The following is a 17014-nucleotide window of genomic DNA, read 5'->3' on the forward strand; positions in this document are numbered from 1 at the left end:
TAAAAAGAAACTGAAAATTTAAGTCAAATAAGGTGCCTGGTGAAGCAACTGCAGACCAGTAACCTCAAAATCATATTCCTTCTTTCCTTTCTAGGAGCTGCGTTGGTCATCACCAGAACTCATACACCAGGAGACCTCTTCCCTCAAGGGGAGACTGTGGTGCAGTACACGGCCACTGACCCCTCAGGCAATAAAAGAACATGTGACATTCACATTGTCATGAAAGGTATTCTGTTCCCAAGTCTCCAAAAATCTATTTGACATTTGATCTATGTAATTGCTGCTGTGAAACAAAGTAGGCTGTGAGCAGTAGATTTTTAAAGTTAGAATACTGCCAGATTTTATTTAGGTTTCCAATGATTATTACTTTACTTCATGATAAAAATATTTTCTCCCAGGGTGGTCTTTAATTAGCACTTTACGAACATTTTCTCTAAAGGTATAAAGTATTGATCTAATTTTGAATGCTTGCAGACACAGATGGGGAAAATGTATTTGCTACATAATGTCTAGTTTTCATTTTTACTAAAGAATGCCAAAGATAATAACCCCAAATCAGAAATACTTCTGGCTTTACATAAAATATGCACAACCTCCAACCTTAATTACACATAGGTCTAGCTTTTCCACTGTGTCCACCTAGGGATCAAAAAGCAAAAGTTGCTACAATCCCCACTCTAAGGCTCTATGATGAAAGTGACTGTAGGAGTGTGGTGAGCAGGAGAAATGCTTTTCATAGTTCAGCTTAGACTCCTGCAATTTAATTTCTTATTCTTCCACCAGTGTATATGAATAACACATTTTTTCACACAGGTTCTCCCTGTGAAATTCCATTTACACCTGTAAATGGGGATTTCATATGTACTCAAGATAGTGCTGGAGTGAATTGCACATTAAGTTGCCTGGAGGGCTATGATTTCACAGAAGGGTCTACAGAGAAGTATTATTGTGCTTATGAAGATGGCATCTGGATGCCACCGTATTCCACTGAGTGGCCAGACTGTGCAAGTACGTTCTAATTCTTTCCCCTAGACGCCTTTAGTATGTGTGCCTGTCTGCCTATGTGTGTACATTTCTATGCATTTAAAGAGGAAGATTGCCTTAATTATAGGGATTAGGTTTAGTGAGTAGAAAATGGTGCCATGAATTTGAAGTGCTTGTGGATAAGAGAAATGTTCGTTCCTCCGTCTAAAATATTATCCAACCAGAGTCTTGTTATTGATTGGATTGCAACAGGACAGGATTAAGTTTAAGGCAAAACCATATGGACACTCTCATTGTTGTTTACCAGGAATATCTGAGGAGACTTGTTAGCATGTTCTTGACTTGTCAAATTGACCTTGAAGTATAATCTCATAGACTGCAGAAGAGATAACATGTAAAGTAAGACCCAGTATATGGAGTGAGGGAGACCAGTCATATATTCTTTAGCTCTGATTTAGATTTAGAACTATTTCTCTAATCTTAAATATGTATTGTTATAAAAACAACCCAATATCTTTGTCTAGTGTGTTAATAGTATTATCTGGAGTGAATATTTGATCCAGTACCATAGATGGAGTTTAAATGCCAATTTCCTGGGAAAAAAGGAAAGCCCACTTAATTGAGCTGTTTTTCCAAATTTGGGGAGTAAGTAGAAGCAATATCACTTGTCTCTACCATAGACTATCAGATGATAGGATTTGAGTGGTGATACTGTTAGGAGGCCTTATCTTGGAATACTTTGAGACATCTTGCTGAGTCTAATTTCTCCAAGGACAGATTTGTCTCTGTAAAATTGCACTTTCAAGAAATATCATTTCACATAATATTCAGAAATTTTTAAATGTCTCTTGGTTGAAAATATAAACATATATGTTATAAATTTAAATAAAATGAAATAGAATATCTTTGATCCAGCCATGATTTTTCCCAGGAATTTAATGAAAACAATTTTTATTTATCATTTTTTCTTAAATGGCTAGAAGGTAAAGCATAATTTATCAAAGCAAATTCAGGACAGTGCTTGTTTGGCTTGTACTTGGTTTACTATGATTAATTAATGCCTAAAAGCTTTCCTTAACTGTCATCTCTTGCTTTTATAACAATACCACAAATTATGTTAGAGTTAAAATACTAAGTTACAGTTATTCCATCAGTTATTCCATGGAAATTTAAATTTCTGTTTTGAAAACACTAACCAACTAAAGCTGTTTTTTCCAACATTTTCCAGTAAAACGTTTTGCAAACCATGGGTTCAAGTCTTTTGAGATGCTGTACAAAGCAACTCGTTGTGATGACACAGATCTGTTGAAAAAGTTTTCGGAAGCCTTTGAGACAACCCTGGGGAAAATGGTATGTCACTAGTACTCCTTTATTGTCTGTCATATTTTAAAGCATGCTGTTGAGTGTTTCAGAGCCTCTCTGGGTCACCTGCAAAAGAAATTTCTTGTTCTAATGATTCCCTTCTTCTTTGTGATCCAAGCTTGATCTTCATATTTAGAATTATTCACAGGTTTTGGACTTCTGGAGTGAATTGTAAGTAAATCAGCATTAAAAAAAACTTTGAATTTTTTAAAACACTCGGAGCCAGAAGGTCAGAGAAGCTTAGGGTCCATGTGGTTTGAGAATGCCTGCTTTATTATTTAAAGTATCACAGAAATGCCATTGTAGATTGTATTTCTTTTATGATGAGATGATTGAACATTTAAGGATTTTCTTTTTCATGCATGTTTGTCGAGGACTCTTTCAATGGTTACAGAAAAGCAAAGCAATTTATTTAACTGTGTTTAGCATCTTGAAGGCCCCAAACATGTTCTATACATCTTTTATCCTAACGGAGCAGGTAGTGTGGATTTTGGATTGATTTTGAAAGTAGATTTAGTAGTCATAGTCGATTTGGTGTAGACCGTGAGAGAAAGGCGTCAAGGAGGCAGAAGATGCAGGGGCACAGATGCAGGAGTGGGAGTGGAAGTGTGTGAAGAAGGATCTTTCCTGACTCCTACTTTATCAGTGAAAAAAGAGATAGAATGATCAGCCTAGAGTAAGGCTGTGGAGGAGTTGTTGGAGGCTTTAAAAAATAAAAGATTGTATAAAATAATTTTCTGGGAGAACATGAATACACTAAAAAAATATTGTAGGATTGACAGTAAGCAGGGTTGTGTTTCTCTCAAGTTATAATTGACCACGTGGGTGCAAGTGGAGAGAGCCAAGCTCTTAATTGAACATTTGACTAGAGTTGAAGGTTCTCTAGACAAACAAATCGAGGAAGGTGCATGCAAGGGAGTCATGGGGATGGACCATGGAATCTAAGATGGGTGCTGAGGAAGTGAAGACATCAGGGGCTGAGGGCCGGTGAAGAGGTGGTAGGGTCAGGCGGTTATAAAATCTGATTAGGTCAAAGAATTGTTGGGTTCCTGGGAGGAGGGGAGGGTACAGTTATTGGTAATGATGAGGTCTGAGGGTATGGCCATGAGAGTGAGCGACGAGGTAAGGCTGGAAGACAGGAGAAGCCGAAGGGACGGAAGGGTTAGCTAGGTGGATATAGAAGTCACCGAGAATCATAACAGGGACAGGATGGAAGGGTTAGCTAGGTGGATATAGAGATCACCGAGAATCATAACAGGGACAGGATGGAAGGGTTAGCTAGGTGAATATAGAGATCACCGAGAATCATAACAGGGACAGTTACTTAACATTCTTGGAATGGGGCTGGGGCGACTCAGAATGGAGAAAGGCCGCAGAGGAGCCACTGGTAGGACGATGTGTGTTCTACTTGGTTGCATGATTTTCAGAACTGTGAGGCATGAGACGATGCATGAGCTGGAAGGCAGTGAAGACTGTGGAGAACGCGGCCTCCGCCTCCATGCCCGCCACTTAAGAAAACTGGACACACAATACGACATACAGAGGCTGTATTATAGAACTGTACGCCTGAAACCTAGATCATTTTATTAACCAATGTCACCCCAATAAAGTCAATAAAAAAGTAAAACAAACCAAAAAGGAAAAGAAAACTGGAAAGTCAGGTTTCATTGAGAGCAAAGATGAAGGGAACACAAAAAGAGGGGGTACAAAAAAATAGCAGGAGATTTGCTGATTATGAGCTGTGAGCTTCCAGGGGCATAGAGGAAGGTTTTGAGGATTTGGAGAAGGGTGAGAGATACAGTCAGAGACAGAGCACCTAAAGAGACATGTGGCCTAAAAGTTCAGAGGTAAGAGATTTCCCAGGAGTCCTGGACGTTTTGTGGTGAGTGACATAAACAGAGAGAAGAGGTGTGAGAATAATCTCGGTGGTTCACAGGGAGTTGGAGGAGGGAGGGGAGGGGCTGCAGGAGGGTCGGGAGTCTTTGGGAGAACAGGCAGGTTCCAAGCCCCCCTCCCTCCTGCTGACAAAGACATGAAGGCCAAAGCACACAGAGGTGTGAATTGTTTTTCATACTCTTCATTTTTTATTTGCAGGTCCCATCATTTTGTACTGATGCCGACGACATTGACTGCAGACTAGAGGACCTGACCAAAAAATACTGCCTTGAATATAATTATGATTACGAAAATGGCTTTGCAATTGGTAACTAAATTATTTAGTGTCAGTAGTTTACAAGACTGACCTGTAAAATAAGAAAATAATTCCAGAGTAGGGCAAACAAGAAAAATGAACTTTTATTAATTTTTCAAGTTATTTTTAAGTGATTGGATAATTTGATACTGTGCTTAGTTGTCTTTATGGATAGATTGAATTTTAGGTAGCAAATAAATTATTCCAGACTATTAGCCAAAACTCTTCAAGATTGATAAAAACGAAGAAAATCAAGTCACATTCAAGTATTGATATGATGCCTTAGAAGAGGATAATAGTGAGAGAGTTCAACAGCATTTTTATATGGCATATAATTTAAATTGCAATTTAACTTTAAATAGTTACGCATGTTAAATATTCAGATTCCTCATCCAGAATATGTTAAGATTGAATCCATTCAAGTCTAATATACCTTCAAGTGGACTTTTGATGTTTTCTTTGTGTAGACTCTGAACAGTCTGCTCCTCTTTTTTTTAATTGAGATTTAATTGACACATAACTTTTATTAATGTCATTCCAACGTATGGCATGTGATTTTCTTTTTTTTTTGCTGGGGTGTGTGGTCATTTTACTTACTGCCTTAATATTTCTAGGTGACTTCATTTGTGTCTCTTGATTAGCAAAATCATTGTCCTCTCCAATAATTCTTCTTATTATTTTTATTTCATTTTTATAAAACTACCCAGAACTTCCAGAGTAATGTTTTTACAAAGTAATAGTGATAACAAAATGGTGTTGTGGTTAATTTAAGCACCATGGACTTTATAATCAACTACTTGGGTCCAGATCCTGGCTTTACCACCTACTAACTGTGTGATCTTGAGCAATTTATCAAACTATTTTATGCCTCAGTCTCCTCACCTGTAAAATGGAGATATAAGTGTACTGAACTCATAAGGCCATTGTAAAGATTAAATGAGTAAGTTCAAGTGAAGTGCTTAAAAAGTTATTCGAGACAATATTAATTCACATCCAGAAGACATCCTTTTTCTTTCAGGTGCTAATCATATTTGTAATATTTTTAGTGATTTAGCATTAAGACTGATGGTGACTGTTGCTTACACTTTTTACATTTTAAAAATGTTATTTGTGCACATATTTATTGCAAAATTTTGAAATGCTAAAAAACAAAGAATGAAATCAAGATAATTCACAGTCCCTCCATGTGCACTTAACAAAGCAACAGTAAACCCAGACAAATATTAATATTATTTACTGATGTTCTAGAATGAGTCAAATACTGAGCTAGATGGTTTATATGTGTTGTCTCAGTTATCCCGTGAACAAGCCTAGGAAGTAAAAATAAAGACCCCAATTTGTAAATGAACTAACTGAGTTTCTGAGAGATGAAAATAACTTGACTAGGATTATACAGCCATACACCATATGTCAAGAAGCCACAATCTGAATCCATGTAGTTGATCACAGTGATACTGAGGGCATCTGAAGAAGCACACATACCCGTGTTTCCTCCAACATAGTTATATATATATATATTTAACGATACGCTGCCTTCAGAAACTATGCAGAGATCTTGAATAATCTTCACAAAAAGAAAGCTGTTAAATTTGTAAAGCTGATTTTTAAAAAAATATGTCTTTATTGGTTTCAGAGAGAGGAAGGGAGAGGGAAAGAGAGAGATAGAAACATCAATGATGAGAGTCATTGATCAGCTGCCTCCTGCACACCCCCGACTGGGGATCGAGCCTGTAACCTGGGCATGTGCCCTGACCCAGAATCGAACTGCGATCTCCTGGATCCTAGGTCAATGCTCAATCGCTGAGCCATGCTGGCCAGGCAAGCTAATTTTTTTTAAATGGAGCAAACCCCGAAGGGAAATAGGAATTGATCAAAATTTGGCAGTCACCCCACCATTTACCTCTAAAGCTAAGATAATTAACTATTGAGTTAAGATAGGATGGTTTAAATGCCTGTGTAGCTGCAGAGAGACTTTTCTTTCTATTTTTAATATAATTCATTGGTAACTAGATTAAATACAAAGTGCCTAAAAATTATAATATGAGATTATAGATGAAACCATGTATGAGGTACTTTTTAGTAATTTAAGGAGAGGCCAAGGATAATTGGACTTGTGGCTTACCCTTTGAACCTAAATGTTGATAAAGAATTTGTTTCTCTACCCCAAATGTCCAGGACCAGGCGGTTGGGGTGCAGCTAATCGGCTAGATTACTCTTACGATGACTTCTTGGACTCTGTGCAAGAAACACCCGCAGGTGCTGGCAAAACCAGATCTTCACGGATTAAAAGAAGTGCCCCATTAACTGACCACAAAGTTAAGTTAACTTTTAACATCACAGGTAAGGACACACAATCCATTTGAAACAATAGTATTACATGAAATTCTTGGTTGCAGACCTATTCTTTTTTAATCCTCACACAAGGATTCTGTTGACTTTAGAGAGAGAGGAGGGGGGAAAGAGAGAGAGAAACATTGATGTGAGAGAGAAGCATTGATCTGTTGCACCTCCTGTATGCACCCCAACCAGGGATCAAACCAGTAACCCGAAACCTGGGTATGTGCCCTGACTGGGAATTGAACCTGTGACCTCGTGGTATACAGGGACGGTGCCCAAACCAGTTGAGCCACACTGGCCAGGACAAGTTGCAGACCTGTTTTTCAAATCTTCCATTTGTTATTATCAGGAAATAATCCGGGAACTGAAAACTAGGGAGAGCACAGCCACTTGAGTCTTGTGATTTTTTTTGCAAATTAATATCACAGATGTATGTTATGGTTCTGACAGCAACAAGCACCCTTCTTTTTCTCATCTTGGCATGGTGAACTAAAGCACTCTTTTAAAAAGCCAGAACTTATAGGAATTTAATGGAGAACTCCGCAAAGAGGTGATTCCGATCCAGCACAGGAATGAAGGATTAAAAAAATTGTATTGTTCTTAATATTATCCATGTACTAGTTGCTTAATAAGTAGTGGTAGAGTTTGAGTTAATTTTCCTGGAAGATTTTTAATATGACATTTCTTTTAGGTAAAAACTAACTACAAATGGCTTCCTGAAACACCATGTATGTGTGTTATGTTTTATTTTGTCTTGTTTTTATCTCAGCTAGTGTGCCTTTACCTGAGGAAAGAAATGATACCATTGAATTTCAAAATCAGCGACGACTCATTAGCACTTTGGAAACTATCACAAATCACTTGAAATTGACCTTTGATAAGGAGCCCATGTATTCCTTTCAGCTTGCATCTGAAATACTTGTAGCTGATAGCAATTCGTTAGAAACGGAAAAGGCCTTCCTCTTCTGCAGACCAGGCTCAGTGCTCAGAGGGCGGATGTGTGGTAAGATTTTCCCCTGTGATCAGAAATGTTTGGTGCATATTGGGTTAAATGATATGGGTAGAGCATTTTATAACTATAACAGAATATTGAAGTGAACCATACATTTTGCTATATTGTCTCAAAAGTCTAAATAACCACTATTGATTATGACAAGAAAAGTATTTTAGATAAGGAACTCAAATATTAGTTTTATTTATCGATCTTTAGACCTCACAGCTTTTAGCAGCAGTTCCAATAATAATAACTGATAGTTTTTGCTACTCCTCTATGCTGGCTGAACAGGATTAAACCTCTCCTGTTCTGTGAGGTGCCATTATGATTAAGCACATTTTACAGGTGAGAAAACTGAAGCCAGGGAGGCCAAGAACTTGCCCAGTAAGTCTAAACCCATTAAGACAATAGGTGGTGTTGCTAAGATTCCCACTTGGGCAGCCAACACCAAATTCAAATAGAACAAAATGAACCATTTTTAAAGTGTACAATTCAGTGGTATGTTGACAGTGTTGTTGAACCATCACCTCTGTCATAATTTCCAAACATTTTCATCACTCCCAAAGGAGACCCCACACCCATAAAGCAGTCACTCCCCATTTTCTTTCCCTCCAGTCCCTTAACCGGTAGCCCCTATTCTAGGCTTTCACGATCTGGATCAATTCTAGCCTGTTTCCCAAATAAGTCACCATCTGTAGATAGAGGAATCTCCTCTAACCAAATTCCTTAAACTCAACTGAACCAAATGATACGAGTCTTCTGTTAATCTCTCAGTATGTGAGTGATCTTGCATCCTGGCTGGAAAAACTTCCTCAACGGTTCTTAGTTTTGTTCCCAGAATTCAGTTGGGTTTTTCACAGTGAGATCAATTTAGCCCAACAAAAGCACATTAAAATTGTCATTCTTAGCCTGCCCTTGTTTCCTCCCCACCTTGTGAGTAAAAATCAGGAATCGCCTTACGCAACATTCCACATTTCCCCTCATGGCCTTCAGATGACCTGTATCAGCATCACCTGCAGTACTTGTTGAAATGCATCAGGCCCCATCCTAGAACTAATGCCTCTGGTGCTTTGAGGGCAGGGCCTTAGAATCTGCATTTTTAGTAAGTCCCCAGGATATTCTTACACACTTTAACACCTCAGAATCACCTAGCTACTAATTTCAAGTGTCCTCTTTGTAAGACTACTACCTTTGCAAGGAGCCTTTAAGTAGGGTTAATGGTCTACTTTGGTCTCAGAAATTCAGAATCACTCCATGCCTGATTAACGGTAGACCAAATCTTCTAGGAAGGAAGTTCTTAAAATTGGCCTTTTTCCTTGGGGCCTTGGCTCTGAGGATGCCTCAGACTTGCCTTCAGTGGTCAGTAATTCTTACAGTCTGAGAGAAGGGTCTACTTAACTCACCTGTTTTAGTCTCACCACTTTTCCCTGTTTTTGGTTCTAGAAATGATGCTCTCATGGACAGGCAGTCAGTTCATTGGAAGAACGGCTAAGAAATGATTTTAATATCTCAGAGCCTCAAAATAACCTAAACATTCATTATTCTATCCTTTTTTTAACAGTCTTTTCTTTGTTGGCTACGTGTTTCCCAGTATGATCTGACTTATTGAAACTTTACAAACACTTTAAAGCCCCAATCATATAAACCCTAGGCTTGGTAAACAAGAATTTGCATTTCCTCAAAAAGAAAGAAAGGAAGAATCTACTACTGTTGTAACTGAACCCAGCTTCGGCTACCTGCCTCAACAAAAGCCAAACTCATGAGACAGGTACTGGTGAGAAAGAAAGAGGCTTATTCAAATGCTCGCCACCTGAGAAGATGGGGGACTCTTTTCACAAAGCCCATCTTGACAACTTAGTGCAGACAGGGTTTTACTAGGAAGGAGAGGCAAAGCAGAACAAAGAAACCAGGAACAGGGGGCTGTGGATGTGTAGGCATTGTTCTTGCTAGTTCCAATATAGATCTTTAATGCCAGCCAAATCTGGTGTTCTAGCTGCCCCAGGCCCAGGCAGGATTCAGGAAACCTGGTTTCTGCAATATGCTGGAAAAAAAGCTGTTAGCAATTTGTGGCAGGCATAACTAACCAGGCCTTGATATGGATCTTTACATTACTGTTCTTTAGTTGACCATCTGTCTTTTGTCACCTGAATTTCTGTGACTAGGAAGTCAGCATCAGCTGGGTCTTGAGTCCAGGCTGCTTCCTAGGTTCACGTAGAAATAGAAACTCCTGAAATGCAAAGTATACTAAAAAAAAAAACTTTCAATGTGAAAGCTCCAGTTTTGAGAAAAATCAGGTTAGAGGAACAAGCTGGGTTGAACATTTACTAAGATTAATATGGGTAGCTTTATATAAATTCTTTTATAAGTTCACTTTGTTAGCACATTCTCATTTTAGTTCTATTCTATGGCCAGTCAAACTAATATAAGTAGTACAGCACATTCATTCCCCATTACACTGTTGGTTTCTAGGAATACATTTCTGAAAGGTTTATCTTGTGAGTAAACCTGTGGCATACAATTTAACCTTAAATAGTAGTACCTGGGGGCAGGCTTTCTTACTTCCATGCTTTAGGAGAAAAGAAGCGAAGTGCATTCCATTGCTGTTTTCTCCTATGTTCAGTGTTTCCTGTTTGTTTTATCTTCAGTCAAATGCCCTGTGGGAACCTTTTATTCTCTGACGCGTTTTGGCTGTGAAAGCTGCTTGATGGGATCTTACCAAGACGAAGAAGGGCAACTTGAGTGCAAACTCTGTCCAACTGGCACTGACACCGAGTATCTCCATTCGAGAAACATCTCGGAATGTAAAGGTAGAGGCTACGTGCACATGTTGAACAGAAGAAGCCTGAATTTTGCCTCCTGTTATGGAATCTAAATGGCAAATAGGATGGAATAAGAACATCGCCGAAAGCCATTCTTTATTTTCTTCCTTTAATTATAAAATATTACCTGAAGTTTTCTCATACTTTAAAGAAGTCCATTTATCTTTTCTTTTGGAACATTCTGTTGCTCTAAGTCAAACTCCACTGTCAATCATTTCAATCAGCTAGCCTGGATTTTTTAAATTGAATCTCACTTTAATTGGTGGGAAGGACTTTGATCTTAGCAATCATTAGGTTGCTTTTCTTATTAGAATAGTATTTGACTTGATGGGATCAACTCTCCATTTACTTGGAAATTCATAACTGCAGATACATATGCATATATTCTTGCTACTAAATAAAATAGTCAATATTTTCAAAATATTTCACTGTTCTCAATGAATATTTTTTTAAGGAAATATTTTCTTTCATAATTGAAGTTCTAGTAAGACACACCTATAGGAAAGAATTTGAAAACTGGGCCTCCTTGCTCTTGTTGCAAAGGCAAGTGTGGTGTACAATGGCAGATACAAACCCTGAGCAGCGCTGGGTGATTGGAAGTGCACTAACTATGTTAGCAGTCCTGAGAGTGAGAGCCGTGTGGGGGACAAGGGCAAAGGAAAGGACAGCACACCTGGAGCCAGGGAGCCTGGCCCTGACTCCTCTACTGCAAAACCGTTGTGATGAATTTTAGAAAATTGCTTAAGTAACCTCTCTGGGCCTGGTGCTGAGACTATTTTTACTTCCCGCTCCTCCAGCCCTCCAGTGAAATAGTGTCTTTAGGTAGGAGGAGGTGGGGGGGCCACTTCTTAATTAGAGACAAAGGTGCCAGCTTAGTGCTGAGGCTCTAGCCCAATTTGGGGTTTTGTTTCTGTCACTCAAGGGAACAGTGGACAAGCTGAGAGCTTGTACACGAATGGGTTCCCCCATGCTAATTTGTTCTTATCATAGTGACTTTCTGAGATACGATGTCTAATTTCGCTCAAAAGCTACTTACTGACACTTTCTAAGTATCAGACTCTGCGCTGGGTGACAACAAAACTAACTGGAAATGAGTTAAAACTTACTAATATACAGAAGAACGAGGAAGGTTAAACACATTGTGTATGCTTGGAGTTCGGGTCCTTCGTTCTGTCCTCAATAAATTAAAATGCAGAAAACCCTATTCTACACAGTGCTAGTTTTTTATAGCTTTATGTCATTGTTATTAATCTTATTACGTTTTTCCTTTTAGCTCTTTGTAAACAAGGCACCTACTCGTCAAATGGGCTGGAGACTTGTGAGTCGTGTCCACTGGGCAGTTATCAGCCAGCCTTCGGTGCCCGGAGCTGCCTCTCCTGTCCAGAAAACACTTCAACTGTGAAAAGAGGAGCCGTGGACATTTCTGCTTGTGGAGGTTGTCAAAGCCTTAGACACTGCTATATCTTCAAACCTGCTAGGTTCTATGCCAAACCATATGTCTACTGTATGCAAAGAATGCAAATAACTGTCCCTTCATAGAGTGTTTCCTTTCATTTGGCCAGCCAATACTTAAGTGTAAATGCCTGCAATATAAACGCTGCGCCAGTGCTGTTAGGAATGCAAAGAAATATGAGACTTGACCCTAAACCTCAACAGTGACAGTCGTGTGGCTTCACAAGATGGTAGAAATACACCTCAGGGAAGAACTGTGTTTCCTCATTTATAAAATGAAGTCCTGTTCAATGTTCCTTGAAACTCTAAAAATACCATTCTATGAATTATGCCATTTCATCCCCTACAATGTGAAGATTTTCATGAGTGGTTATCCACTCTGGCTACATATTAGAATCACCTGCACGTTTACATTCATACTTAAAAAGACTGAAATGCAATCTCTACCCCCAGACATTCTGATTTAACTTGTCTGGTTTTCTTTTTAAGTTTCCCCAGGTGATTCTAAAACAACAGGAAACGTTGAATAAACTAATTTTGGTTTTCAGATGTTCACATGAAGGGCTCGTTAAAACAGTGTTTAATCTAGCAAATATACTGTGGGGCCAGAGAAGCTGATTCTGCTTGGTCCAAGGACATGTTGATCACCACAGGTTTAAATATAAATAAAAAGATTAGTGTTCTAGTTTTCAAATAGTTCTAGCATCCCTATCAAGTACCGATTCCCAGCAGTGTAAAAATGAAGACATAAAAATAAAAGATGAAAATTTAGAATGACTGTGAAAAGTGGGAATGAAGTTCAGGTCAGCCTATGTCCAGAAATTCCAAAAACTGCAACCACTTTGCAAAATCAATGGAACTGGATTAAAAATAAAAAGTTTCACTGAAGAGTTGAGAATTTAACTAGGATCTAGTTGAAACTCATAAACCATATCTGTTGTGTAATACCAGCTTTGGATTTTTTTCTTGTTATTAAAAGTCAAACAAGACTTCACACTATGGTTGAAACAGATCTATTAGAGGCTCTTATTTTGTCAGTATACAAACTAATTTTGGAAGAAAGTCTGCAATAAAAAAAATTCTCTCTCTCTTTCTCCCTTTCTCCAACCACAAAAACAACTAGGATTTTTACAGTGAAACAAGTTCTTATTTAACAATTTTTTCCTTTTAGCTTTCCAAATAAGCCTTGGGGTTTGTCTTATACAAATTATTGCAATTAAACAATGATAATTTCCAGAAAGTCTCCAAACTTCGGGTAACTGGCCTGTTTGTCCTAATATTCCTAGCACAAGTTTAACCACATTCTGTTTATCATGAGTGAGAACTGGAAATGACAGAACTCAACACTTTCCTGTGGTGCTGGATAAATACCATTTTACTTTAAAATTAAATTTGTATGGGTTCTAAAATATGCGCAAGAGAATTTATTAGCAATTCAGTGGCTTTCTTACAACCAAAGGCTAATGCATTTCTTTTAAATGGAGGCCCGGTACTTCAACGCACAAATGTTTTGTCTTTACCTCCGCAGTACCTTGTCCACTAGGAGAGTTCTCTCGTTCTGGCTTGATGCCCTGTCATCCTTGTCCTCAGGACTACTACCAGCCCGAGGCGGGGAAGTCCTTCTGCCTAGCTTGTCCCTTTTACGGAACTACAACCTTCACTGGTGCCACGTCCATCACAGACTGCTCCAGTAAGATGATATACTTCATTCCTGCATAACCCTGTGTTGGAGATTGTTGCTTGTCTCTGTGGTAGCTTCAGTTCTGAAATTAACATTTTCAGTGGATTTGGGTGTCTCGACTTGTTAAATTGTCCTTTTGATGTCGTTTTGATGACAGTTAACTCAAAGACTCTTAACTTGGGAATGTCGATAACTTCCAGTTTCTTTCTAAGAGTCTAGAATTTAATGATGTGCTCCCATCCATCTCTGTGTTTTCCTTTTTAGTATTGCTAACTAAAACAAAATATATGTGGCTTTGCCTACTCTGAGAACCAGAATCTTGACAGTAGTGTTTAAACAGAGTCTACATACTGACAATATCTACCACACAATATGTTTCTCTAACGTTTTCCTATCAATTTTATTAGGTTTTGGTTCAACTTTCTCAGCAGCAGAGGAGAGTATAGTGCCCCACACTTCTTTGGGACATATCACAAAGTATGAAGTCAGCAGTCAGGCAAGTCCATTTTCTATGCATAAAATTTTCTCTAGTGGAATGTTTGGAAAACAATTTGACTTATACATGCCACCCAGAGGAAAATTACCAGAATTGAAACTAAGTAATCAAGACTCATAAATAACATCACTGAATAATTGTATGTACTTGTGACTTCTAATAAGAACTTTCCAAAAATTCAGCATCAGAAGTTCTAAGTACCGAAAATGGATTTTTTCCAAGCATTTCTTGTGTAGAGAATGTGTACACATGGGGAGTCTTTTGATTCAGTAATAATTAACTTACCATAGGCATAACCTATCATTTGAGTAAGGGCATTTGGATTAGCCAAAGACCTTTTCTGATTGGCAGGAAGTTACTCAACTTTCATGAAAATTATTTAAATCATTTTTGTCTGGGGGGGAAAAAAAACACAACAAAAACATTTATTGGAGTAAGGTGTGCTTTTAAGAAAATTAAGAAGCATAACTCATAAACCTAACTAAATTAATTTTTCAGCCATCACTCTGAATTCACCCTGACCAATGTCATGATAAATTCCTGTCTTTAAGTATATTTAAGGAGGAGAATAGTTTTATTTCTTATTTCAACTCCCTACAGCCTCATCCAAACATACTGATTTGTAAGGACTTCATAAGTCATTTTTTAAACTAAGCTTACTGGACACAGATTTTGTAAGGACTTCTAGGACAACTATCAACCCTGGAGACAGAATCCACTGGTCAACTTTTTAAAGTAATGATGCACAGATCCCACTCCCAGAGATCCTGATGCAGCTGGTCCGGGTTGGGGCCCTGTCCTTAGTATACTTTTAAAACACCTCAGTGGAGGCTAATGTGCAGCCAGCATTTGGAAACACTGCCTGGGTTTACGGGAACGTCACGAACATACGTGCAGGCAGCAGTCCGTTTAGCTTGAGTGGACTCACCTGGAAACAGGAGCCAGCTGTCTAACGTTGTAAACCTTCTGACTCCCTAGTCAGGATTGCTCTGAAATGAGCAGAGTGTTTTGTCTCTGAGAGATTTCTCTTCTGTCACTGACAGGTTTTCCATGAATGCTTCCTAAACCCCTGCCACAATAGTGGAACCTGCCAACAGCTTGGGCGTGGCTACGTCTGTCTCTGTTCACCTGGATATACAGGTAACATAGAGAAATGCGATTTTTAATGTGTTTTAAATATGAAACTATTGTGACTTGCAGTATCAAACTTTGGAACATCAAAAATAAACCCTGTAAGATACATTGGGCCATATCAACGCACAAAAATTTGGTTGAACGAGATAAACTGGTGAACAAAGGTATACGTATCTTACAAATGAGTTTTCTTTGCACATTTTGGAGGAAGAATAAAGAATTATCTTTTCAATGAAAAAGTCACATCATATCTTACAATTTCAATTGGAATATACTCCCCACCCCCCAACTTCTAACTTGGGATATTTTGCTATGTTTTATGTATCCTTATAAGGATATCTTAAATGTGTTTACAAAGAGGCAGTACCTTTGTTAAATACTTAACTAGATGGTAGCACTTAATGAATACTGGCTTTTTCTTTACCACCACAACTCCCCATAAATTCAGATTATGGGGACAATTACCTTTTAATAATCATGACTCTGTTTCTCTTCATCCCTCCCTCTGATTGCCCTTCAGTGTTTGGTTTGCATTTTAGGTTTGAAGTGCGAAGTGGACATTGATGAGTGCGGCTCACTGCCATGCCTCAACCACGGAGTTTGTGAGGACCGAGTAGGGGAATTCATTTGCAAGTGTCCGTCTGGTTACACAGGTAAGGGAAACATTTCTTGTTTTCACAGTGTAAACCTTGGAATCACTGAAATTCCAATGCTGAAAATCAAAACCATAATGAGGTATCACGTCACCCCTGTTAGAATGGCTGTTATCAAAAGATGGGTAACAGTGTTGGCAAGGACATGGAGAAAAGGAAACCTTCGTGCACTGTCGGTGGGACTGTAAATTGGTGCAGCCACTATGGAAAACTACAGAGACTCCTCAAAAACTTAAAAATGGAGCTGCCATATGATCCAGCAATTCCACTGCTGGGTATATACCCAAAGGAAATGAAGTAACTATGTCAGAGGGATATCTGCAGCTCTGTGTTCACTGTAGCACGATTCACAATGGCCAAGATGTGGAAACAGCTGAAGTGTGTAACAAGGGATGGAGAGATAGAGTAAATGTGATAGGTATAGATGCAGATATTATTCAGCCATAAAAAGAAGGAGCATGGATGAAATTTGTGGGCATTATGCTAAATGGGATAAGTCAGACAGAGAAAAACCTACGATCTCACTTATATGGAATTAAAAATATCCAAACTCAGTCCTTTCCTCCCACGGCCCCCATCGCGGGTCCAGGCAGCTTGGGTGGCAGGCAGAAGTGGCATGGGCCAGGCAGCCCGGGTTCGCAAAGGTTCCCGGTGTGCAGCGGCCCGCGGGCATCCGGCACACACGCCTGTGCCATGGCCAGGATGCCCAAGAGGAAGGTCAGCTCCACCAGCGAGGGGCAGCGGAGGAGCCCGAGAGATCAACGCGATTGTCGGCTAAACCTGCTCCTGCAGAAGTGGAAACCAAGCCAAAAAAAGAAATAAATAAAAAGCAGCAGGAAAGGGTAAATCTGCAGACAAAAAAGCGCAAAGGGAAAGGGGAGCAAAGGGGAAAACAGGTCGAAGTGGTTACC

The 17014-nt window shown here is 39.0% G+C and overlaps 1 protein-coding gene across 1 annotated transcript in view; it reads left to right on the forward strand.

The window, feature by feature from the left end:
- The window catches only part of SVEP1 (sushi, von Willebrand factor type A, EGF and pentraxin domain containing 1), a 128282-nt gene that overhangs the window by 63281 nt on the left and 47987 nt on the right, over positions 1 to 17014 (forward strand). Inside the window, exons 11-22 of the mRNA XM_081152103.1 lie at positions 95 to 226; positions 814 to 1008; positions 2213 to 2334; positions 4441 to 4549; positions 6713 to 6877; positions 7644 to 7877; positions 10514 to 10675; positions 11961 to 12122; positions 13668 to 13829; positions 14228 to 14316; positions 15360 to 15456; positions 15990 to 16103. Of these exons, the coding sequence (XP_081008229.1) occupies positions 95 to 226; positions 814 to 1008; positions 2213 to 2334; positions 4441 to 4549; positions 6713 to 6877; positions 7644 to 7877; positions 10514 to 10675; positions 11961 to 12122; positions 13668 to 13829; positions 14228 to 14316; positions 15360 to 15456; positions 15990 to 16103 (1743 nt within the window). The remainder of the gene's footprint in view (positions 1 to 94; positions 227 to 813; positions 1009 to 2212; positions 2335 to 4440; positions 4550 to 6712; positions 6878 to 7643; positions 7878 to 10513; positions 10676 to 11960; positions 12123 to 13667; positions 13830 to 14227; positions 14317 to 15359; positions 15457 to 15989; positions 16104 to 17014) is intronic.

The sequence above is a fragment of the Miniopterus schreibersii genome (genome assembly GCF_964146895.1).
Source record: "Miniopterus schreibersii genome assembly, chromosome: 11".
Lineage (NCBI taxonomy): Eukaryota > Metazoa > Chordata > Mammalia > Chiroptera > Miniopteridae > Miniopterus > Miniopterus schreibersii.